Source organism: Mycteria americana, chromosome 3, assembly GCF_035582795.1.
Source record: "Mycteria americana isolate JAX WOST 10 ecotype Jacksonville Zoo and Gardens chromosome 3, USCA_MyAme_1.0, whole genome shotgun sequence".
Lineage (NCBI taxonomy): Eukaryota > Metazoa > Chordata > Aves > Ciconiiformes > Ciconiidae > Mycteria > Mycteria americana.
The window spans coordinates 90,355,440-90,380,609 of NC_134367.1; the positions used below are offsets into that span (position 1 = coordinate 90,355,440).

Consider the following 25,170-nt stretch of genomic DNA (forward strand, 5'->3'; position numbering starts at 1 on the left):
CAGTTGATGTAGCATTCAGAACAGGTAGCGGAAGCTGAAGTTCACTATGAAAAAAAACAATTCTCAAAGGGAATGGTTTTTTAAACAGGTCACGTGAGCATTTGTAAGACAATTAAGGCTGACAATAGGGTTTATAATCCATCCCAAGAAAGAAGTATTCCCAAGGTGTATTTTTTCCTCAAGCAATAAAGAAAAAGTTCCAAACATGCGGGTAATGCTTTTACTGTAAAAGCAAGCGTTCCAGTCTTTGTTGTTTCGTAGTAATTTGTTTAAAAGCCCAAGCATTTCAAGCTGGGGACACAAGCAACTCCTTGAAGTCGGAGCCTGATTGCTATTTCTAAGAAACATCCAGGAAAGAAACTGCTCGCATTATTCTACACTACGCGTTTGAAAAACCTGTAAAATCTCAGTTTCGCCAACGGAACTTCAGCATACGCTCTCACTGAACTAACACGACTTGTTATGGACGAAACATTTACAAAAGCATGGCTAAGCATGTGTTCGTAGGAACCGCTTACTGGATAGTCCCTTTGTTACAAATGCATTACAGTTTATGCTTACCTAAACCCTCTGGAAGGAGGCTGGATCGACAGAACCAGATGACCGCTCGTGCGTACAAAGAAACGAGGCGAGTTACCACCTGCTTATTTGTCAAGTCTGCAAAACCTGAAAAAAGGCACAAGGTGATTTTTCTTATGCGATTCCTTTCATTTTTACAAAACTCCCTCCATCATACCAAATACAAAGTATAAAAATAACATGGTAGAAACCTTTGTCTTTGCATTTTTCACTCTGGATCACTTCCTTGTTTGAAGGAAAAACCCACACTCAGCACCAAAACAAAAAGCAACCCCTACAAAGAAGCAGATTCACTAAAGGTTCAAACAAACAAAAAAAAACGAACAACGCCTCAACTATCAAATGCACTCATGAATAAGACATCTGTTTTTCACCAGCAGAGATTGTTACTGTAGCAAAGGGGTATTCTTTCTTCCTCAATATGCCAAGAGCAATTTATCATCTAAAAAGTGGTAGAAACTCAGGTAACTTATTTCACAGCTTACTCATTTATGCTTCCTTTGTATTTTTTAGTCATTTGCAATGCAATAGTTGCATGCAATTATAAATTGCTAGCTAAGAATGAAAAAGAATAATTTTCAGCAGTACCACATTCAGTCGGTGTAATTTCAACCCAGTTGCTTCCATAGCTTCTTGCTGAATGTAGCCTCCCCTACCCCCTTGCAGGAACTCCACAGCAAACTGTTTCCCTGAACTCCATGCACATTAAGTGGTAGTCCCAGCTTCTCAGATGCCAGCCCCTTCTCCCAGCTAAATGTCACTGTCTTCCAATCATCAAAAGCAACAATAGCTCATGTTTCCACAATTACCACCCAAGCCTAATTCCAAATCTCAAGAAAACATTCCAAACATTTAGCAACACTATTACAAACCTTTTTCAGTAAGCTCTTGTGCTTCTGTTAGAAAACAGTTTAAGACTGTGCTAAGGTTGCTCAAAAGCAACTGGCAGTGCTGAAGAGACTGCAATGTCTGCGGGTCCATGAAGTTGCAAGAGCCATCGAACAGCGGAACACCTTTTCAAGAATAAATATTAAATCGTTAGCCTACAGAGCAATTCCAGAGTTTCAAAGTGCACTTAAAGAACTGCGTGCAGTGACATGTGCCAGCAGATCACTGAATAAGCTCAGTTAGAAAGAATGATTTTACGTTTGCAGAATGACTACACTGGTACTCACATATTTGGTCAAATTCATCTTTTGTATAGATCACTTTGTTCCACGTCCACTCAAGAACAAACCGTAAATTAGCAGCAGAACTTGGCCGCTCTTTAAAAAAAGAGAGCAAAAAAGAAGTGAATCAACAATTTCAAACTAAAAAGTTTACAACAGAAAAACAACATAACAAGTACTACCTTCAGATGTCCAATGTTTAATGCATCCAGTCAGAAGTTCTAAAGACCCTGTCTGGACAGCAGCTGACAATACCGCTTCTAACTGCTCCTCCTAAACATAACAGACAAAAGAAAATGAGAATCTTACCTACTTTCAGTACCCAAACCATCAACAGTAAAGGTTTGTTTCTAACGCTATACTCATTCCGACACCACAAAGTCAATTAGCACACACGCAACTAATTCCACATTCTTCTTCTTAATTCTAGCCGCAGGCCGGACTGCTTGGCGGTCTGAGGAACACATTACACTTTTCCCCTGACTTTTCAACTTACTGACGGCCAGTTCTAACCTGAGTTGACATCAGAACATCTCATTTGAATGTAAGAGTCTACATCAGGCTTGCAAAATCAACAGTCTAGGGGCTAGGCCAACTTGCCAAGAAACTGAGTTTACCTACCACGCTGTGCAAAAGCGTTACTTGCCCTAACACACCGCCACAAATCTGGTGAAGAAGCCAGCAGACGGGAAGATGAGGGCAGTGGGAAGACTGCTCTCCCCCTCCTGCTCACTGCTCCACTGTATGATGGCTAGCTAGCTGACCATTTAGCTTAGATCCTGCCTGGCTGAAGACGGGCTGTTCACCACAAAGGCTCCATCTCTCTTGAAACTCTTCAGGTGGGAGGGAAAGGTTGGTGCACTGCAAATGGAAAATCTATGAAAGAGCAGGGTGTAAATTGGGCTAGTAAAAAAGCACATTGGGCTACTGTAGCACACGGCAAAGGCTACAGCAGTGAAGATCTGCTTTGAGAGGCTGCAGAAGAGCCTGCTGATGAAGGGAAAAGGAGGGGAAGCGGTGATGAAACTGTCAGGTGGAGCTGGCAACAGTAATTGCTTACCACAGCCCACTTCCTTGGAAGCAAAGGATCGTGTCTAGCGCAGCAAGCCGACGTTGGCAAGAGCTCGCGTCCGAGTGAGACACCCCCATCGTCAACTACTGCACTGAACCTAATGCTCTGAGAACCTGACGGCGATGGAGGTTGTTCTGAGGGAAAGATGCTTTCTGTTGCGCGTGACCAGCACTGGCTGCACGCTTCCTTGCGCGTGTCCGTGGCACAGAATTAATAGATGGGTCTCTAAAGACAGATCTATTAGGGCTGTTCCCAGTCACACTCAGTACTTTGGATCTAAGAATACTATTACTTCTGCTAACTAACGGCAACACCTGCATTTCAACGCCACTTGCAACTAATATGAAAATCAGATTATCGTGCCTTGTAGCCTCTCCAGCCCTGTCAGACAAGATGGATGTACTTGATTCCTTCGATTCCCTCATAGGCACTCACCTGACTCAAAGTGGATGGCTGGACATCAGCTAGCCTTGGAGACAGCAAGCCGGCTACAAGACACCTATTGTAGCTGTCATGAATGGCTTCGCTTATTGAAGGACCAGATTTCTTTAAAAAATTCAAGGTCTGAAACATCAATCACAAACTACAGATTAAGACAGCATTATAATTCAATCACTAAGGTTCTGGATTACCACTAAGAGAAATAGCATAAGTGTTCACTTAAACTGTCAGAAGGCTTGCATCAGCAATATGCTTTAGGTTAGCAGCCTGACTAAGCATTACTATGCAGAGTCTTAAAGACGGCAGCCAAACTAACAGTTACGGTTCATAACAAAAATCCTGTAAAACAAAACATCAGCTCTTGCAAGGCTTAATTAAGTGTTTTTGAGGACACAAAAGACATTCTATATGAGCTAAAACTAACACGCAACTTTAAATCACACTTTGGAAGACCCTTGCTATGCTGCTTTGTGCAGAAGCTGATTTATGCTGCAAATACTTAGTGAGCTGAAACTTAGTTCAGAATTATTTGTTACAATCTGTGCAGTGGCTCCGAAGCTGTGATTTGGCCAAGTTTGGGAGAAAAAAAAAATCTCATTTCTTCTTAAACGGTTCAATAAGTTTTCATTTTCTCCATTCTGTCCTCCTTTTTCAAGCTAATCAGGACAGAATTTCATTCCGTCCTCCTTTTTCAAGCTAATCAGGGTTCCAAACCCTAACTCAGGACCTATGCAGGCAGTTCTATGCAGATGGGTAATAAAGTAGCAGCAGCTTTCCCCGACCTCCACAACAGTTTTGTTCTTGCTCCTAGAGCAACCTTGTATTCCTTTCCAGACATGCAATCCCCGATCATGCTTCAACAGGAGACAATGGTAGGTTTACAGTCCCAAGAGCGGAGCTAAAACACTACCATTTGCACAAAACTGGCAGGATACAATTGCAATTATGCGTGTGGATGGGCAGGATGAGCATAAAATGGTCTCTGGCACTGAAAGCAGTGCAGTAGAAAAGGTAGAAAAGGTACACCTCTTGACATTCTCAATCAAGATACAGTAAAAGATCACCTCCTTCTGGAAGCTGGTGCAAGTCATATGAACAACTCCGGAGGTCAGCAAGCACGTACCATCTGCAGAAACAATGAACGTTTGGCAACATTCCACGCTCTCACAGTTATGTTATGACCTGTTTACATCTTTTAAATAGCAGTATCTGGAAAGATATAACTAAGCGATCATCACATCACTTACTTACTTACAAACTTTTTTAAAACAAATTACTGTGTGTAGAAATTTCACCTCTAGTGCTGTTGAGGTGCTGTGCTTTGAGCTTCAGTTCAAAGGCATTTCATTTTATAACCATCCCCACTTCACAGGCTACGTTACAAAAGCACCAAACCCCAAAACTCAGCAGACCGCCACATATGTTTCACAAGATTAAATACTCTGTTAGTACTCAGTTAGTAATCAGAGTTGGGTTGGGGGGGGTTGGTTTGAACAAGTGAACTAATAAATGGCATTTGACCTCCATTTAAGCTTATCTCTATTAAAAGCGGTGAAACACCTACCAAAATTATAGGTGCTTGGATGAAAAAACTGCTCAGGTGGTGGATAAGAAGGAGGAACTCCCCGACTTAGGCTCCGCTCATGTACCAGAATATCCAAAATGAGGTTTGGAGAAGTCACGCTTATTACAGCATCCAGTGACCACAACGCAAAATAGGGGCAGTCATGAAGGAATTCTTCTGGCCTTAAAGAAAACAAGTGCATAAGCTAAACGCTGACTTTCAAATGAATTCTTTGTAGGGATATTGAAAACAACTTAATAAAAATCTACCTTAGTGAATCTGGCATTTCAGCAGAATACCAGCGATTAATGTCAAATACACCCAAGTAAGTAGATGGTGCTCCCTGACCGTATGTATTCACTTGCCAACTGAAGATTGATACGCTGGTGTCAGGAGATATTACTGTAAAAGACAAGACATTGCTTCTTATTTGTAGAAAATACGATACATCTGATATTTTTTAAAACACCACTTTCTGGTTTGGCTGAACTCTGTTCTATCATTCATGAAACACAGCCCTTACTAAGACTAATTTAAAACAATTACGGAATAGCAAACATCTCTGCGACAGGTTTCAGTCCTACTGCCCCTTTTTCTTGGTCAAATTGTATCCGTTCTAAGCCAAATCAAATACACAATGATTAGCTAATTCAATTTTCCATACATGAAGAGTTGATCAAGACTTTTAGTTAAATGAATAGTGTATCAAAAAAGTTATGCTAGGAACACATACACTGCTACTTTTAGAAAGCATACAAATAATTATCACATACACTTGGATCACTCAGATGGCATTATTGATTTCCAGATTTGACTCAATTACAAGTTTTCAGAGTAGCTCCTTTCCAGCATATTCAGAATGAAAGAACACAATTATCACACTAAATAAACAAACAAACCCCCAACAAACCGGAAATTGGAATAAAGATTTTGACATAAAACATTCACAAAGTTATACTCAGTAAGTTCTCTCTCTAAGTGGAACGGTCTGTCTTCTCTGGGGAGAGCGCATTCTCTAGATGTAAAGCAAAGTATGTGGTCGAATAGAGCAATGAACAAGGCGGCGGTTGGTTTGGCAAAATGTTCCTCTGCTCTCTGTTGCATTCATCATTACCATTTGGGGATCCTCACACACTTTACTATGTTTCATTGGCAACTTCTGAGGCATTTCAGTTTTGTTAGCCGCTCAAACTGCCTTTGAAGATATCCATTCTTTTCATAACTCAGAAGACAGCTTCACTGCTAGCCTCAACCCACACCCAACAGAAGCTCATGTGTGCCTACAACTTAACTTGAACAGATTCTGAATAAAAGCTAATTAGAAACCATCAGAAGAATTACAGGTAGTTCTCCATGCCTCATACTTCATAAAAAGGAGACAGAAAGGGGTTGTTTTGAGTTTTGGTTTTGGGGGTTTTTTGGGGGGGAGGGTGGGTGGTTTTTTTGTTTTTAACAAGTTTTTAGAAGGCACTCTCCTCAGAAACATGACACAAGTGGAGAAAATCCAAAGGTGTTTATAATAGATTTTGACACACCGTTGACAGAGGATGGCATCACAAAAACAGATGGAAGTTGCCACTTCAGGACTAAATCAAAGCTAATAAACAGAAATAGCCTAGAAAGATCATGCAAGTGTCTTCTTTGTAACATCAGACATAAGTTAAGGCCCGTAAGAAGAGAGGGAAGGCAAATAACACAGTCAAAACAAAAGGCTAGGAAAGTTATCACTGCAGCAGGCTCAAAGATCTGGTCAGAGCATAACTGAATTTGTAAACCCAGAGATGTATATTTAATTATTGCAAGATAATGAAAGACATCTTAAGAGTTTGAACTGTCTGTACGGACAAGGAAAGCTATTGCTTTAAGAACTCGTAGGTGTAGGAACCCAATAGCTTTAGAGAGGAAAAAATGGACAGGCAGGTCATAGAATCATAGAATCATTTAGGTTGGAAAAGACCCTTAAGATCATTGAGCCCAAGCATAAGCTGAACACTGCCAAGTCCACCACTGAACCATGTCCCTAAGCACCACATCTACACGTCTTTTAAATACCTCCAGGGACGGTGACTCAACCACTGCCCTGGGCAGCTTCTTCCAATGCTTCATAACCCTTTCAGTGAAGAAATTTTGCCTAATATGCAATCTAAACCTCCCCTGGCGCAACGTGAGGCCATTTCCTCTCGTCCTATCACTTGCTACCTGGGAGAAGAGACCAACACCCGCCTCGCCACAATCTCCTTTCAGGTAGTTGTAGAGGGCCATAAAGTCTCCCCTCAGCCTCCTTTTCTCCAGGCTAAACAACCCCAGTTCCCTCAGCCGCTCCTCATCAGACTTGTGCTCCAGACCCTTCACCAGCTTCGTTGCCCTTCTCTGGACACGCTCCAGCCCCTCAATGTCTCTCTTGTAGTGGGGGGCCCAAAACTGAACACAGAATTCGAGGTGCGGCTGAGTACAGGGGCACGATCACTTCCCTAGTCCTGCTGGCCACACTATTTCTCATACAAGCCAGGATGCCATTGGCTTTCTTGGCCACCTGGGCACACTGCCGGCTCATATTCAGCCGGCTCTCGACCAACACTCCCAGGTCCTTTCCTGCCAGGCAGCTTGCCAGCCACTCTTCCCCAGGCCTGTAGCATTGCACGGGCTTGTTGTGACCCAAGTGCAGGACCCGGCACTTAGCCTTGTTGAACCCCATACAATTGACCTCGGCCCACTGATCCAGCCTGTCCAGGTCCCTCTGTAGAGCCTTTCTACCCTTGAGCAGATCAACGCTCCTGCCCAACTTGGCGTCATCTGCAAACTTACTGAGGGTGCACTCGATCCCCTCGTCCAGATCATTGATAAAGATATTAAACAGAACTGGGGCCAGTGCTGAGCCCTGGGGAACACCACTTGTGGCCGGCCGCCAGCTGCATGCAGATGCAGACATAGGTTTGAACAGGGAAAAAAAATTCCGGTAACATTCCTAAGCAATGGAGAGAATGATCTTATTGTTCAAAGAGGACAGCCGGAGGAATAAAATGACTGACAAGCATTATACAGATGACCCCACCATGCATTGCTATAGCACGTCAGCAAGCGTAAAACCAAACCTATGTTTTTCTTTAAAGAAGTCCCACCTAACTTAAGCACCCAATTTTTCTTTTTGAATAAGCCCAACAAGCTAGTCTATACGGACATTTAAGACTTTCAGACTGTGAGTACGGAACAGCATTCATTGCTTAGATTCCAAAACCATTCATTTTAGAATAGCCAAACACGGACATCAGAACAAACCTTCATTAACGCTATCCTCTCTGTCAACATGGCTGCGAAATTTTTCTATAGTCTGACAGCTGAGTAATTTGGTACTGCTGATCTGCTCTCTCAAGGGAAAGACTTCATCCGTCAGATCTAAACTGTACCTTTCGTCACAGTGTTCCAAACCCTGGGGAAGAAATAAAAGAAGAGAGAAAAGGTCATTTGGAGATAAAAACATACATTCTACCTAAATATGAAAGAATATCTCTAACATAATATGCATATTATACTGTATATTTCCCATGAGCTTACTTCTGATGGCAAATAGAAACTACATCTGACATGCAAGAGAATTGTCAAATCGTAACGGGCAAGTTTGGAGTTTGGCTGTAAAGGCTTTTTCAAGATTTAGCATTTCCCTAACATTGCTCAGTTCTAAACATGTTTTGCAGAATTCCTTGCAACATCGAGGAATGATCACTACAAACAAATTTAATAAAAGATGTCCTGAACAAGTCCACCATTTCAAAAGACTATTTCATCAGACACAGTACTAAAACTCCATAAACCTGTCAGAGATTAATTTTAACAGCTAGAAATTTCAATTTTTATTCCCAAATGAAGAGCCAGTCCCTCCCAAAGTTGGGGCAGAGGGGAAGGGGAAAATAATATCAAACAATTCCTGCCTAAGACAACTCCTGAAGCAAAACAGTCGAGATTAAATTTTCCACACTGGGGCAAGCAAATCTAAGTTAAGGAACTCCACTGTATGGAAGATGTTAAGTAATGCCTTTACTGAGCAGTAAAATATGAAGGCAGTTTTCAAATGAGAGGCACTGGTCAGACTCTGATGTGAAAGCAGAGACTGTACACTCTGTCCATCCGCAAGCATTGTGCAGGACAACGGTAAAGACGTGCTCCGTGACCATGATTGCATACACTGGATTTAGCAACTGCTGAGATGGTATAAAAAAGATCTTTGAAAGCATAACTTAAACGTACCTTTATGTTTAATTACTCGAGCACAGACTTCAACCAGCCTTGAAGGCAATGCAGACACAAGTTTCACGCTCATTTATAAAAAAAACAGTGCCACGTGTTCCAAAAGGCCTGTCTGTGACTTTTGACCACCATACAAAGTCAAAGATGCGCTGTTTCATCTTTGAAAGCCTCAAGTCTGGTTCCTGGAAAGTTAAGCACTGCTGCAGTAGACAAGTCTTTCAAGCTCCTATGAACTCTCTTCAGTGAACAAGGGTCAACAGGAGATTCCTCCTTGTTTACTCAAACTTGGCCTGGCAAATGGGAACAACTCTTAAATCTTCCGCCACTGAAGATGGACAAGAAACTTGACTCAGACAGCCATGTGGGCAGACAGCCAGGTAGTACTGGCCAATTTGTGACTACAAGGAAGTATTCTGAGACTAAAAAAGTCCTCTCTAGAGCACAGATCCTGTCCTAAGGCATCTCTTGGGGGTTCTTTTGGGGGTTTGGGAGTTGGTTTGGGGTTTTTTTTGGCAGTAGGTGATAGCAGGTCTTGGTATGAAGCTACACGGGGAAGTGGCTCATCTGGAAGCTAGCTGAAGCAGCTGCCTTTTCTCCCCAGAGGGTCCAGCTGTGTCGTTCCCTCTTCAGCTACCTTGTAAGATTGGTTCCTGTTCCAATCCTCCACAACACTCCTCACAGGGAAGCAGAAAGAGCAAGGGAGTGAAAGATCTCAAATCCAGAGGCCGGTGCCTGACACCTCTTACAACCCTGTGAATGCATCACTGGTTGCACAGTCTGCAGAGGGTTAAAAGTCTTGCATTAACTACACCACAGCTTTCTCAGGCGGCAAACACAACATTATTTAATCACTTTGTGTGCTTTTTTCTAAGAGCGTCACCTGGAATTTCTAGTAGACCCATATTTAAAAGCTGCTGAAACATTTCAGGTCTCTGAGGTGAAAAATGACACTCGGCACATCTTATTCAGGAAAATAAGATGACCAAGACAAAGAATTGCTGAATAGTAAAAGCTCCCACATGTTAACATTAAGGTCTTGAGACAGAACAAAGTAGCCAAAGAGAGAAATGGATAGAGACAACTGGTTTTGTTCCAAAGCAGCACACAGTACAAGGTATTGTCTTTGCCACTGCAAAAACTGTGGCTACAAATACCTTTTCAAAGAGGATGAAGCAACACAGAAGTTCAAAAACGAGAAAACTGGAGAAAGATTCAAGAATCTTCCTCCTATCCACCTGCCAAAGTACTTAGAGCGCTGCAAGAGATGAAGAAATGAACTGCAATGAAAGCCCTTTTAGAATTAAAACACCCAATCAGGGTGCTCTGCTCCTCTAGAGCACTGTATATTTATGTCATAAAAAATTGCACATAAAGAGATGACATCCATATTTAGAACGCGCCCATTCACTTGAAGATATTGATACCTTGTCATCATGATAGATAATGCATTTTAAAGAAACACCACCTTTTCCAAACACCTAACCTTGCTCTATTCAAAAGCAACATTTACAAATGCGGAAGGAGCTTTCCTACGTACAAGGGAAAAGGTCAAAATCTAAACTCATTCCAAAACATCAAAACGCACAGTCCCTATAAAAACAGAGCACCACGACACAAGAATCACCCCGGTTTCATTCCACACCTATTGTGGAGAATAGGCAAGAGAAAGTCTCAAAATAGGAGGAAAGAATTGCTCTGAAATAAGATGACTTTCCCCTCAGAAAGATTTTGGAAGAGTTTCAAGCATACTACTGAATAGAATTATACATTATACGAATGCGTCTTATGTCTGTTACGCAGCTGAGAGATAATGATACCTCATGTGTATTTTAAAGACAACATCTTTGGAGCCAGTTCTAAAAATGTATGCATCCTCTTCGGACCAAATCATACCACTGTTTACTGTATTCACGTATTTTGCTGGCTTTCAGAGTACACTTCATAGGTAAGCCAGCCAAAAAGTAGAAAGGGTTACCTTTATAGCTACTAGGTTGCAGGATCAACACTTAAGAGACCTTGTAGCTACATTTCATTTGAAGTCCTGCTGACAGAGCTCAAAAGAAAAACAAGACTATAAAACCAAAGATCAGAAAAGAATCAAGCTATATGACCGTATTTTAAGAAAGGGAGACAGACAGAAGCTTGTTCAAGTCTGCAGTGTGGCTAAAGTCTTCTCCTCCTCCATGCCATTAATTTGGTGTTTAAATGAAGAATAATTTTATTTGTAAAAGCTGCTTCCTCTTCAGGAATTGATAGGGGCTCTTTGCAGATGACTCTAGTTGGAACACACGACGCTGCAGTAGTATAAAACTGTATGACTCCTTTTCAAAAAGCATGGAGAAAGGCTGTGCCCAAGAAGACTCGGCAAAAGAGTATTTCTTTTTAGTCATCTCTGAATTTTGGTGGTCAATATTACCCCTGCCAACTTCACTGGTACTCACTCAGAGAAAATTACTATTTTCAGCCTTTTGCATACATGCACACCTTACCTCATACATGACTTGTCCTGATGCCAAGCGTTTTCTGTCACCAAATGTTAACTGCAACAGATGTAAACTCGCATCATCACCTTCACTGAAAAAGGTATAAATTATGAAGTTTGATTACAAAGCTGCTTTATAGTCCTCGTTATCCTTTTAGTAGATCTAGACTGAAGTTCTCTTAATAGCATGCTCCTGCTGAAAAGAAAAACAGCACTTCCCAAAACACGATCATTGGTCACATCTAGCCCCTAGAGCATACAGGAGGAAATTTGGACACTAACAGCTTCAGGGGCAAATGCGAACCATACAATTTGAAAGCTTTAATATGTTGTATGGACTAGAAATTGTTGGAAATAGTTCTTCACAGTGAAGAGTCATTGATCAGAACTGCTTTAAAGTCAAACTCAAAAAGATTGCCGCTCTGCGAACGTCTGAGTTCATGAAATACCATGCTGATGCTGAACGAGAGAGACCTTTCTCCCTTTCCCTTACCACCACAGCTCCAGTCCCTCTCTTGCATACACTGCACCCTTCCACATACTGATTGGATTCATTAGCCCAGCAGGAAACCATTGACTTTTCTGCTGAACAGTGATCGTTCTCTGCCAGGTGAGCTGAACCGGCTCGTGAAGGCTCCAAAGGCTGCTGAAGTTGGCACAAGGTAATGGCAATACTGTCACCTCCCTCCTTGAGGGGCAGCAGGCTGTTATATCGGCACGTTTAGTGTTCTAGGTCTGCAGCCTCAACTCCTTTTAAGGGTATTTTAATACCACGGTGCGGATATCAAACAAATCATGAAGCACTCGTCAAGAAGCAAAGGAAATCATTTCAGAACGCAAGCACAAAGATATAGCCACTCTTGCTTTGCCTTCTTTCAGAAGGTAGGAACTAGTAGGTCCCTCTTCACGTCTCTTAAATCCTGAAAAAATTGCATTGCGAGCTTAACACCTTCCGTACCTGAGGCAAGCTCCTGCACAGCTAAATAAACAAAACAAATGTACATGTATTAACTGTATGTGAACAAATACAAAAAAAAATATCCATTCGGTGGCTTCTAGTAAATGTCGATTCACCTTTCTTGCGTAGACTGAACAGCCCACAAGTAGCAACAATTGCGAGGATCATTCTCAGGCTCTTGAAAAGTAACAGCATAGACAGGAATCCTTCCTCCTTCCAGCTGAGAGTGGTGCCTACAGGTTTAAAAAAAAAACCAAACCACAAGTAAAAAGAAAAAGAAAAGAGGTGAGCCTGCTGGCCCTAACTGTTTGTAGAAGGGTAGAAGCATCTTCTGAGAAAAGAGCACCTCACATGCTTATCCTCAAAGTACAGGAGGTCATACTTCCGTCTCAAACAAGCGAGTCAAGGAAGCGACTACTTTTTACGCAACAGTCAAGAGGTGAGGAAATTACTCTCCATCAAATGCAATAACCTGGGTTTATCTCCTCCTCTGCCTGAGGAGGAGGAACAACAACATACATGATTACTTCAGCTGCCAGGCAAAAGGTTGTTCCTACTGTTGTAGCCTACTTCAATATGGAACTGAAAATGCAGCATCTCTTCTGAACAAATTTAAAACAGCGCCAAACAGGAGTCGTTTCTCGTTTCTTTGCTTGCACCGTGTAAAGCATTTTTCTCCCAGACTTCTGAACCTTATTTGCACCTTCACAATCCATTCTTGCCACCTAATTATTCCTCCACTCTCTGTTTATGCACCCAATAGGTTCTGGTGAGTCACTGCAGATTTGCTTAGGTGAATCCCTGTCTGAATTTGGTCAAATATTCCACGTGAGATTGCTCTTTGGCAAATTTAAAATCATCTCTTAGTTTTTCCATGGCTTATAAATTTACATGTCCCTTATTCTCATCTCCAAGTGCTCCAAGCAAACTTTCAATCACACGCATCGTTGCCTTGCAATGGGTCAATCCCCTATTTCGGTCAAGGCTCAAATGTAGGAAAGAATATCTGCTCAGGCACAGATCAGCTATGCATTTTGCATGTCTCACTAGTTTCATCCAGGACACTTTAAAGAATCTTATCGCCAAAATCACATTATTAACAACCTTAAGCCTTTCAATGTATGCCCTAATTGCAGGAACTGGTTCTGAAAAATAATTTTAAAAATCTGTTTCATGGAAATACACACACTTCCTGCTTTCACTGACCACTACTGATGGAACAAAGTGTCTTACAGAACTCAGCTCCATCACATCCTAACTGCTTGACATAACCCAAAGCAGCATGCTTTCCACAACTCCTCCATCCACAGGCACTGTAAGGAAAACAATCCTAGTCCACTGGGGAGAAGGCGGTCCACTTAATCCATCTATGACTTAGGAGTTATTTCAGAAGAGGATTTCTACACATTCCAAGCTTATACTCAACATTTCCATCCCTGAAAAAGTTCTCTTTAAATTCACATTCGTCCTTAAGCAAAAAATGGAGAGCCCTGCACCTCCAGGCATGGCCAAGTGCAAAGGCCTACTTACTCCCTCTTCAAAGTTTTCATATTCCATAGCGACAGGTAGCCATCTGAAAAACCCACAACGAGCTGATTGCTTCTGCTTATGTAGCACAGGGTTGATACTGCTGTTCCTGAAGGACTTTGTAATTGAAAACAGAGATGCCTCCCTTCTCTGGTCACAGTTTCTCTTCTTTGTGGAACTTCAGCAGGAATTGTAGTGGCAACTTCCAGATCTACACACACAAAACCACACGGTAAATGAATGCGTTATGCCATTTAGGTTGCATTTTAAACACTGACGTGACAACAGGTATAATCTAATTCTACCGTCCCAGGCAAAATACCCATTTATGCAACACTTTTTTTGCTATTTCCACTTTGCACGTATTCAAAGAACATCAGAACTCTCTGACTGGACAGGTTTTCTCACTCGTAGTTCCAAACCAGGTACAAGTGTGACCTTCATAGACAAATTCTCCTTGCACTCCCTCAATCAGGAGGTTGGGCCTCATGATGAAGCTATTTGAAGTGGCATCAACTCCTCAAGCCACTGTTGTAATAGCCAAAACAGTGTATGCCATCTGAATACACAAATTAGAGATTTCATTCATCCAAATGCATGGCACCCCACTGGCAAGAATCACAGCGACATGGGGATCTTGGTGGGTGGGAGGCATTTATAACATTAGAAGGACTATTAAGCCTCTCCCAGTTTTAATCAGTTCAGGACTATACGATGTCAAACCGCCACCTGTCATCCGTAGTCATAAATGTCTGCGCACTAGTATCTTCAAAGCGGGATGCGGATTGTTTCTTTAAAAGACACAAGTTTTCTTACTTTTAAATTAAAGTATCAAAACTGCAAGCTTACACAATGGTTCTGTTTCATTCTGACTGCAGGACAAATCATCCAAACAAAGGTCAACCAGAAGGAGATGACCAACATCTGTAGCCACTGCTGCCACTCCAAAGAGCCATCGCAGACTCTGATGTAGGTGCCGAGTGCTCACACTGGCTCCGCCGTGATTAGTTATGGCTTCTATAGCCGTTACCTGCAGGAAAGCTACAAGTTAATATTTAAGCTGTTTGACAAGCTAGATAGAAATCACTCAAAAGGGAAGCCAGAATTAGCCCATCAGAAACAAGAAAGTTAATACAGGGTCATAAGGCTTAAAAACAAAGCATTGCTTCCAATTCTGTCAAGAAAAAAGAAAAAAAAAAAAAAAGCCCTGTACAAAAATCTGTTACTGCCTCCCATTTCCTAGATTTCTTACAGTTATTTAAGTGAACTAATGTCAACTTCAAGTTCTCCCACCGCTCACAGCCCATCAGCACTGTGATACAGTCTATGCCTTCTTTGCCAAAGAGCTATTGGCATAAATCAGGGCTCTAAGTCAGACGAGGCAGCGGCCAAGGTGCACGGTAGACACACCAGTTCCATGGGAATGAAACAGTTCTAGGAAGTGTTGAAGGGAGATAGGAGCTTAGTAAAAATTACGCTAGTCCTCATTTCAAATAAAACTAACAACCAGACAAAGTAAAAAAAGTTTTAAGCGCACACCAGCACTTTTATGAATGTTAACAAAGATTTAAAAAGCCAGCCGAAAACAACGGCAGCTCGGTAGATAAAAAGCTGACTCCAGCTAAGGAAGAAGCGCACACTGCTCTTGAACATGCAAAGCAGTCTGCATGCAACTTGATTACAAGGTCTTTATTAAGACAGACCTTTCAGCACCTGCAACACATCCCAGGGCAATACGGACTGCTGTAGCAGAGATACAAGCACATGAAGACTCCTGCACTAAAGCTATACAGCAAAAGAACACAGGCCACCCTTTAGCCTTCTTGCAACATGCAACACAATGAAAACAGGAAGCTTTACATCAACAACAAAGTTTTACAGGAAAATAAAACCAAGAAGTGAGCATCACAAGGTCGTCCACTTTGTTTATGTATTTTTTAAGCCTCAAAGTTTTCTCCTCTCCCAGACCAAGCACTTGCTATGACTACACTGCCTGGCAGTCTGCTACAGAATTTACCTTTCGTCTTGGTCTCAAGAATTCTAATCTTAGAAGTACCTACAGCAATTCAGACAACTTTATTTTGTTTCAGATTTCCTAGAAATCAAATTAAATTTCCAATCTCCTCTGCTACTCGAAGGACTGTCAAAAGCGTTTTGACTACGCAAATTTTTGCTGCTCCAAGTCTTGATGACTGTTAGGAGGAAAGCAGAAATGCTGTACATATCTCACTGCAGAATTAGCCAAAGTTCAAGCGTTGCTTCTAACTTCTTTTTCTTTGAAGATTTTTTTCGTTGTACGACTGGCTCCAAACGAATCTTTTCCATTTTTGCATGCAGTCTTCCAACAATGTTTCCCAGTTTTAACACTTCAATTTTCCATGTAGAAGCTCCTGGCGCTGCCTATTTTCCCACTGCGCTATGAAAAGCCAGTGCATATTCTCCTAGACTACTGCCAACTCATTCTGGGAATGAACAAAGAAAACTTTTCTCAGCTCACTGAATCTGAATGCTACCCTTCTGCCTCATTCGAACCAGGAAAAATTGGGAAAAGACCGTTCCGTAGTTCCGAAACATACAACCAGTATAAACCAATTTAATAGAATTAATGTTTTACATTCAGATTGGCTTTCACAAGAATCCCATTCAAATAATACTCCATTAACATTTTCAGTTTTCTGATGCAGTTCACATGCACATCCAGAGGGCAAGTAGAGATGCTCCCACGAAAAAAGTTATGCCAAAATGCTTTCTAAGCTTGTCAGTTTGGGTTTTTTAACTCATTCCTTTACCCTCTGAATGACTACACATCTACCCTTACGCTAAAAGGCAGTCATACAGTCACTATAAATACCCTGTATTAATACACTAATGGCTTGACACCTTGGACCAGGGTCACTCTTAAGTTAGTGTTAACCTGTACAACTTCATTGTCCACAGAAGATACACCCACACGGAAAATAGTCTGGAAAGGCAGGTGCTCATTAAAGCCTTAAAACAGTAATGACAAAAACGGCAGAAAGTGATGTCAAGAACCCATCTGCATTTTACTTTTAAAAAGAATCCGTGTGAAACACAGAGGAACATTCAGGCAGATTAAAACCCCAAATGATACACTACATAATATGCAAGTATGAGGTACAGAATAAACCCAAAACACATGGACAGTGGCCAAGTGGCTTGGTTTTGCTTACCCTTACTCCCGCTCACAACTTAGAAGTTAACAGTCCAACTCGCAATACCTGGGTCCTGTCTACGCTGATCTAACTAATCTAACAGCAAGAAGACAGGAAGCACAACAAAAGCAACAGACCAAACATGCTTGTAATCAAGAGCATTCAGGGCACAAGAGCAAAACTTCAGATAAGCTTTGCCCTTATTCCAAAATTCATAACCTTTATCACACAACAGCCAACTTTTCCCCCCAAGGCTTCTTCATATGTTCTCCTCAACCCCTTTTTTTGCGCTGCGGAAAAACTCCCTAATACAACCGAGAGTTAAAACGACATTCTATTTCAAATCACTTCTGTAGACGCAGAGGCAATAGGTGACACGATCCTTCTTGACCTTTCCTTTTCCTAGTCCCAGCTTACTTAGATTTAAGAAATAAAACTTAACAAAGCTACGTCATTTTTCACAAACATGATTTACTTACTGATTACGCGCTTATGACAGCACACAGCTTGCCTTTCCATCTAAAACTCTAAGATTTATCAGCATGATAGGCAAGCTAACACAGTGGAGCACCAGCCCAACGCACATCTTTAGAAATTACCACAATACAAATGCTTACTACTACTAATCACACTGTAGCATTCCAAACAAACAAAACTCCACCTGTATTCTAGCAAGTCAAACCAAATCACCTTATGGAAAGCTGAGTAATAAGTAAGTATTTATTTGTTGCAGACTCCAACATGATAAAAATGTAGTGAGTCTTGATGGTCTATTAACTTACGCCCATTCTTGTTCACATTAAGATCACGTGACTAGGGCACATGACATCATTGGAGTTTACGGGTTATAGAAGACAGAAAAACTTAGTAACATTACCCCAGCGTATCCCACCAACACAAACACAATTTTCAGTAAGCAGAGATTCCAGGACTTCAGACGGAAAGTCCATCTTTCAACAGTCTGTCAGGTAACTCACTAAAGGCTCTTTTCTCCTATCCTAAGTCAACACAAAAATGTCTTCTGCTCTCAAGTCACACCTGCTTGCTACTCTGACATTCATGGGAATGTGCCCAAGTCATCTACACTACAGCTGGGGAAGACTGAGATATTTTAAGGACAGTATTTCTGACAGAAATTAACCGTTTAGGAAATGTACGTTACAGACCCTTGAAAGAGGGGTTTTTTTTTTCTTTTTCACTCTGGCCATAAGAAGATAGCTTTCCATGCCTTTTTGTGGAAGTGGAGAATTAGGTAACGATGCGCTCTACAATGAAACCCAAAAACTTGGTTTACTGTCAGTAAACTCAAGCGCGAACGGTACCGTTCAGCCCAAGATTTTACATCAAGCCGCTCTTGACTGGATACTCTGAAGTGACAGTATGTTAAAGCAATATAGAAAACATACCTCCTACAAAGAGGCGCTCCAACGCTTTTCCTGAAACAGGAGTATGCAGCACCAAACAACATTAAAGCTTCATTTCGCCCATTAACAGGTACGTACCCTTCCTGGAAGAACAACTGCTTTAACCACTCTGGATATTCCAAGGTCGTACAGACAGAGAACACTTCCCTCTGCTTCTTCCAACCCAACCAGCAGTCCCGTTCTCTTCTGCCAGGAAAACTCCTTTACCACACGAACAGTGGGAGGCTGCTCATTTACTCCACTGAAACGGTACGCAGAGAGCCGCTCTCCTGTCACAGAGTTCACTACCTCAAGTTGAGGACCACACGCCAACCATGCTAGGCCATTTCTCCCTGCAAGAGAAAAGAAAGCTGACTAAAGCAAAGTTCCAACAGAGGCTTGAAAACAACTGAAAAATCACAGTCACTGCCCCTTTCCTGCAATAAAAGTGCCTAACAGAGGAAGACCGGCTTACCTAATTCGGGTCAATTATTTAAAGCCACCCATTGAAATCCTCAAGCAACACATCTTAAAATTAACCACCTTAGTATTCTGCATTTAACTTGTCATTCCTGCACCGAAGAATTTGGATTGTTTGGGGTAAAGATTACAATGCATTGATCTACAGTCTTGATACCATATTCCGCTGGGTTTTGCTCTAAACCATCTAAACACATAGGGGAATACAAGTCTTAAAGCATACTTGAAATGTAACAAATCTAAGCAATTCTTTTCTAGTTTAGCAATTTTACTTGACACATGCCTACTTGGGGCAGGGATTTGGACTTCAACAAGAAATTATCTTAAAGCGGGCACTGATGACTTCAGACTCGAGGGAAGTATTAGCTCAGTTACCACACTTACAGTCAGGCAGATAGATTCTAGCTGGTCTTAACAGAAGCCTAGACATCCAGATAGGCACCCAGCTCTACTTGCAGAGCACCTAGAAAGTCAACTACCTCATCTGCTTAGCCACTTTCAGCAGCTCTCACTGGCTACTCAGCTGCATCCTATTAAATACTTTGGAATGCAGCGCTTAACAGTGCTATCCTCTTCCTTCTGTTTTTATTCAGACGAGAAAAGAAAAAGCAGGGCATTTTGCCTCTGTAACACTGTAGAAGAACTATTTCTGCATGTGATGTGATGATGGGCATAGAGCTTGGGCTGCTGCAAATCAATCCAGCCCCAAACAACACCATTACTTTTTTGAAAACTGCCTTTTATTTAATTAGAAATTGAGGAGGGCTCACTGACTCCGCATGTTTCAGAAAACTATTTGAATAGCACAAGATCGGTGCGGGTTCTTGTAATGTCAAAGTTTTACTATACCAATGTTTTAATATTAGCGGGTTTAATAGTTACAACATCCTTTTTGTTCTCTCAAAACCCGATGCCTCTTGACAGCACCAACCCGACACAGTTGATACTACGACCCTATGCTTCAGGTAACCTCCAGGCATAACAACTTTATACCAAGACCAGATTTAAGGGAAAATGCTCACCTCCAGAAAACTTCCCGCACAGCAGAGAATCTAGGGTTATCCCATCTTCCCCAAGGGCCTGAAGAGTCACCTCTGGAAACTGCAGCAGGCTGCTCGTCACCTGAGCCGCTAGGTCTCCCATTCTTCCCTGTGAATAAAGAAAAAAATGCAAAAATAGACTCACGTCGGCCATAAATATTTTTGAGATTGGCAGAAGTTTCATCAGTGTGCACTGGATAATCTCCTATACATCTCCTGTGGCTCTTTCCCTTACAAAAATGGCACTCAGGACAGGTTTTGATCTCGCAGCAGAGCAAAAGGACAATCCTGTGCTTTTCTGATGCCTACGAGATCACCAACAAAAAGCGACACAGAGGTATTGACAAGAGAAAGAGCAGGAACAAAACCAGTACACTGAGTTCGAGTCTACTCACACAGGTTAGTAAGATGCGATCTGAGAAAAATCATCTATTAGAAAGCTTCTCAGTAACAGGTGGAAGTTTCCATTTCTTCCTTCCCTTGATTTTATACTTTATTACTCATTGTCAGTGAATGGGACCACATTAGCAAAGCACTGCTTTCTTCACGAGGTCTCAAAAGGAAGATATTCTACGTAGTTCACTCTTCCTGGGTGTTACACATGCTGACCAACTCAGGCACCAAACACAACCCTTGCCCTATGCTACAAACCAGTACAGCCAGCCACTTAAACGTGCGCACAAAGCGTCTTGCATTATCTCGACCATATGTGTTCTCCTGCAAATAAACTTTTAGGATTGTTTCTTCCCGCGTGCACTAAGAACCCATTTTCCTTACAGCACAGCAGGTCACCGCTAGTTTTGAAGACTAGACTCTGGGAGCAATACAAAGTTATGAAAGGGCAATGTTTATAAACAAATACAATTTATATCCATTGGACTCCCATGGAGAAAGATTATGCTCCAAAGCCTGGGCATTGGAATCCACTACATTTCAAGTCACAAGCACTCTATTTGAGAATATGTTCCGCAGTCTTCTGCCAGCATGGAAACAACGAGCGTGTGAAACACAGGAAGCGTAAGTCAGCACTAAGCACAAGTCAACATGTTGAAATACCATTGCCCATGGCAAAGCCAGTATGGCAGGACGCTGCTGCAGCCAGCCAGCCTGACTGCTCTGCCAGCATCCACAACTAGCACAGATCAAGGGGTCCAAGTGGGACAACTTACTTGCAGTAGTTTTGTTGGGTTTGCTTTTCGGTACTTGTCATCATTTCAAAGTGACAGCGGGATGAACTTTTGCACTGCATCCAGGGGCTCCCGAGAGTCAAAAGCCCCACAACTTGACCAGCATCCTGGCTTAGTTTCATTCTAATGACTTAATGAATATGTTTTAGGAGTAACCCATAATACCAAATACTAACACAGATATACTGGGTTGGTGAATAGCATCTTTTAAATGTTTCCGTTTGTGCCCATTGCCTCTTGTCCTGTCCCTGGGCACCACCCGAAAGTAGCCAGCTCCATCTTCTTTACCCCCTCCCTTCAGGTGTTTAGATGCCTTGATGAGATCCCCCCTGAGCCTTCTCTTCTCCAGGCTGAACAGTCCCAGCTCTCTCCACCTTTCGTCGCAGGAGAGATGCTCCAGTCCCCTCTAGCCATCCTTGTGGCCCTTCGCTGCACTCTCTCCAGTAGTTCCATCTCTCTCTTGTGACCCTGGGGAGCCCACACCTGGACACAGCACTTCAGGCGTGGCCTCACCAGTGCTGAGCAGAGGAAGGATCACCTCCCTCCACCGGCTGGCAACGCTCCTCCTCATGCAGCCCAGGATGCCGTCAGCCGCCTTTGCCGCAAGGGCCCGTTGCTGGCTCACGGTCACCTTGGTGGCCACCAGGACACCCAGGGTCTTTTCTGCAAGCCGCTTTCCAGCTGGGCAGCCCCCAACATATACTGGTGCAGGAGGCTGTTCTTCCCCAGGTGCAGGACTTTGCACTTCCCCTTGTTGAACTGCACGAGGTTCCTGTCAGCCCAAAAACCACTCAGCACCCAAAACTCCCCAGCAAATCACAAAGAATTCTTCTCTGGTGGAAAGCTCACACCTTGACACAGTGGAGTCCTGCCTACAGCACACATCAGATGTGCTTTTCAGTCCAGTACCACCGGGAAGAACCATCAAATAAGTAACACTCCAACACCTGGACCACTCGTGTAACTTAAAATTTAATCATGCTGCAGTTATTAACTGCGTATAAAAGCATGTGAAAGTGCTAGAGCATCAGGCATGCCCAGGTTTCTCCTAGTAAGCCAATGGGCATTTAAACATTTTTTTCTAGACCTCTGGCTTGGCAAGATGGAACTAGGAAGATAAAATCCATAATAAAGCAGACGGGAAACTAACCCTCAAAAGCAGGTGGTTTTCCACCAGGTTAGAGAGTTCACCTAGCTAGCAGAGAGAACGAGCAAGCATAAAAGGTGGCACAAGGAAAGAGGCAGGACAATGCATTGGGAAGAAGGAGAGGGAATTTGTCCGCCTCCGTTTTGTGGCAGTAAGCCATTATGCTAGCTCATACACGTGTGAAACGACACACTCAGTTTGCAAGGAGAGCTAAAAACCCCTTTACTTTTAGAAAGGACAGCACCCAAGACACAGTCAGTCGTCCTTGAAGTCCCTCTTGCACGTAGAGACTCACTATCTCACTGAGAAAGGCTGCAGCTCCCAGCTGTCATTCTTGCATTCAGCCAGATGTGGAAGCTCAGGTCATTTCAGGGAAGTGTTATTTGGTGATCAGAGCAGGGACAACCTTGTGTGACACTATTCAGATCACCTTGTCTAAGGAAACAGGACAAAGAGAGGGAAGCAGCCAAAGAGGAAGAAACGGAAGAAACACTAAGTTCTTCCGAGAAAAACAGCATCCACTTTGTTGAATAACAGGCAAAGATGACAATTACAGAATTTCTTGAATTGTTATTAATGACTGGTTCAATGACTTTTCCCCCAGAAAAACAGGAAGCAACTCACAAGCATTGGAGGAGCAGGAGATGGAAAAGACACTTTCTGCACCTTAGTAGTCAGGTTCAGTGAATTTGCACTTCGCCATATTTGACTCCTGCAGAAAGAGGATTTAGTGAGCGAGCGAGCAGGTGAGTAAGGGCGTACCACCGGCTCATTTCTCTCCCGCTTAGGCAGAAAACCTCCCCCCGATCTTTTAGGCAAAACCCCTACATTTAATCCAAAACCTAAGGTTTAGTCTCAAAAGCCACTAGCAGAACAGAGACGGTCTGTACCAGAATTCTACAATCAGGCTGATTTCACTCAAGTGCAGCCTACGGATTCTCTTGCAGAGCTTGTGCGGATGCTCCACAAGCTCTCCGAGAAGCACGAATCTACAGCAGAAAGTGAGAAGAAGAAAGAACTTCAGCTCTCTATCCCAACAGCCCCCAGCAGCTAAGACCCTGTATCTGATGCAGACCAGAGATTTGGTTTCCCTTTAAATGAAAAAACAAACAAAACCAACACAGATCAGAAGTTGACACCGGAGCCAGTTTACCCAGCTACCCGCTATGGTTATTCTCTAACACGACTCTCCTGTCATTCACGAGCTGCAGTCCCTGTCTAGCGTGGCTAAGCTAGCAAAAGTTCCTAAAGTCAGTTCTGAAACTGTGCTCTTTTTTGCACCGCCTGGCGTACCTGGACAGACAGACGTAGATGCCAAGTGTCTCAGTACAGAACACGCACGCAGCCTTCCTAGTAGAGGGAGACAGTAGTTAACAAGACATTTCCAGCATCCCACACCCGTTTGCCCCTCCCAGCACAAATTCCAGAATCACAGAATCACAACGAAGAGAAAAGCCTTCCGGAATCACTGGAGGTCATCTGGCCCAACCCCTCGCCTCAAGCAGGGTCACCTAGAGCAGGCTGCCCAGGACCACGGCCAGACGGACGGCTTTTGAGTACCTAATTCTGAAACATACTTTTACAAACAGCAACCTGACAAGCTGAACACGGGCAACACGGGCAACAGGCCCAGGTTTTTGGTGACTCTCTCCTACCAATTTCAGTAGTCTCTCCACCACCCAAGTAAACAACAGCACACCAGCAAAGGCTTGTCACCACTATTTCACTAAAACTATAGCCGACAGCTTGCTAGGTAGAAGACACGGAATTAAGAGAAGCCCGATCGAGTTCATTTCACTGTCTTAAAAAAGCAGTGCGCAGGCAATTCCACGCAGGAAAACGAGCGGATGCAGCAAGCGAATGAGGAGCTGTCCTCAGCAGAACAGGGTGCAGTACTGTGTGCCCAAACGCACGGGACAGCCGCCAGCCAAGACTCACACGATCATCCAGACGGATGGGCCTAAGGCGGCACTTGAACTACCACGTTTAGCCATACACCCCAAACGGGGTTCAGCATTCCCGACACAATTAAGTCCCTAAATTTCCCATCCTTTGACCAAACATGATCAGGAAGCAATTGTTAGACCTGAAACACCGACACCACGCTTCTTTCTATTGCCAGAAGCTCCAGACCTGGAGTCACGCTTTATTAGGGAAGAAAGCAAGCACTGCTGTTTAGGTCAGCAACTTTGCTGCGGGATGCATGCCTCATGCAAAAAACAAGAGACCCCCACAAAACTTCTCTCTGGCTGAATAAGTCATGTTGACATTGGTTGCTTTCAGGAACGTGCCCAAAATTAAAAGCAGTACTGTGTATCTTTTTTTTCAAGAACAAAGAACACAGCTGCCCCAAGTTCTAGGGTGTTTATCCTGTGACTGGTTTTCACGTGAAAAACTTTGGTTCTCCCTGTCAAGGACTTTGAAATGACACAAGGCTGAGCTGCTTCGACATGGCTCGGTGCATTCACTGGCACCTCTTATTTCAGTAATAATTTCTTAGAACTACAAAGTGAAAACCCGAAACTATAACATAGTTAGAAGTAGACAGAATCTTGTCTCATCTGAACTCATGAGAGATTTGATACTATCTCGTGGACCCTTAACCAAGGGCTACGTTATTGCCAGTTTACCCAAGCTTAAAAGCCCCTGGAGGGTCTCGTCGGGGCATTGCTGGCAGAGAGGTGCGTGAGTAACAAAACTCAAAGA

The 25,170-nt window shown here is 42.8% G+C and overlaps 1 protein-coding gene across 1 annotated transcript in view; it reads right to left on the bottom strand.

Moving 5' to 3' along the window:
• LOC142407562 (protein ELYS-like) overlaps nt 1-23,832 on the bottom strand; it is a 57,814-nt gene extending 33,982 nt beyond the window's left edge. The window contains exons 1-16 of the mRNA XM_075497184.1: nt 23,758-23,832; nt 20,113-20,239; nt 18,710-18,963; nt 14,884-15,064; nt 14,038-14,245; nt 12,624-12,740; nt 11,557-11,641; nt 8,102-8,252; nt 5,095-5,227; nt 4,826-5,007; nt 4,326-4,387; nt 3,256-3,384; nt 1,931-2,021; nt 1,755-1,844; nt 1,452-1,592; nt 562-666 (exon numbers count right to left, since the gene is read on the bottom strand). Coding sequence (XP_075353299.1) covers nt 562-666; nt 1,452-1,592; nt 1,755-1,844; nt 1,931-2,021; nt 3,256-3,384; nt 4,326-4,387; nt 4,826-5,007; nt 5,095-5,227; nt 8,102-8,252; nt 11,557-11,641; nt 12,624-12,740; nt 14,038-14,245; nt 14,884-15,064; nt 18,710-18,963; nt 20,113-20,233 — 2,050 coding nt within the window. The 5' untranslated portion in view covers nt 20,234-20,239; nt 23,758-23,832. The remainder of the gene's footprint in view (nt 1-561; nt 667-1,451; nt 1,593-1,754; nt 1,845-1,930; nt 2,022-3,255; nt 3,385-4,325; nt 4,388-4,825; nt 5,008-5,094; nt 5,228-8,101; nt 8,253-11,556; nt 11,642-12,623; nt 12,741-14,037; nt 14,246-14,883; nt 15,065-18,709; nt 18,964-20,112; nt 20,240-23,757) is intronic.
• Nucleotides 23,833-25,170: the final 1,338 nt, after the last annotated feature.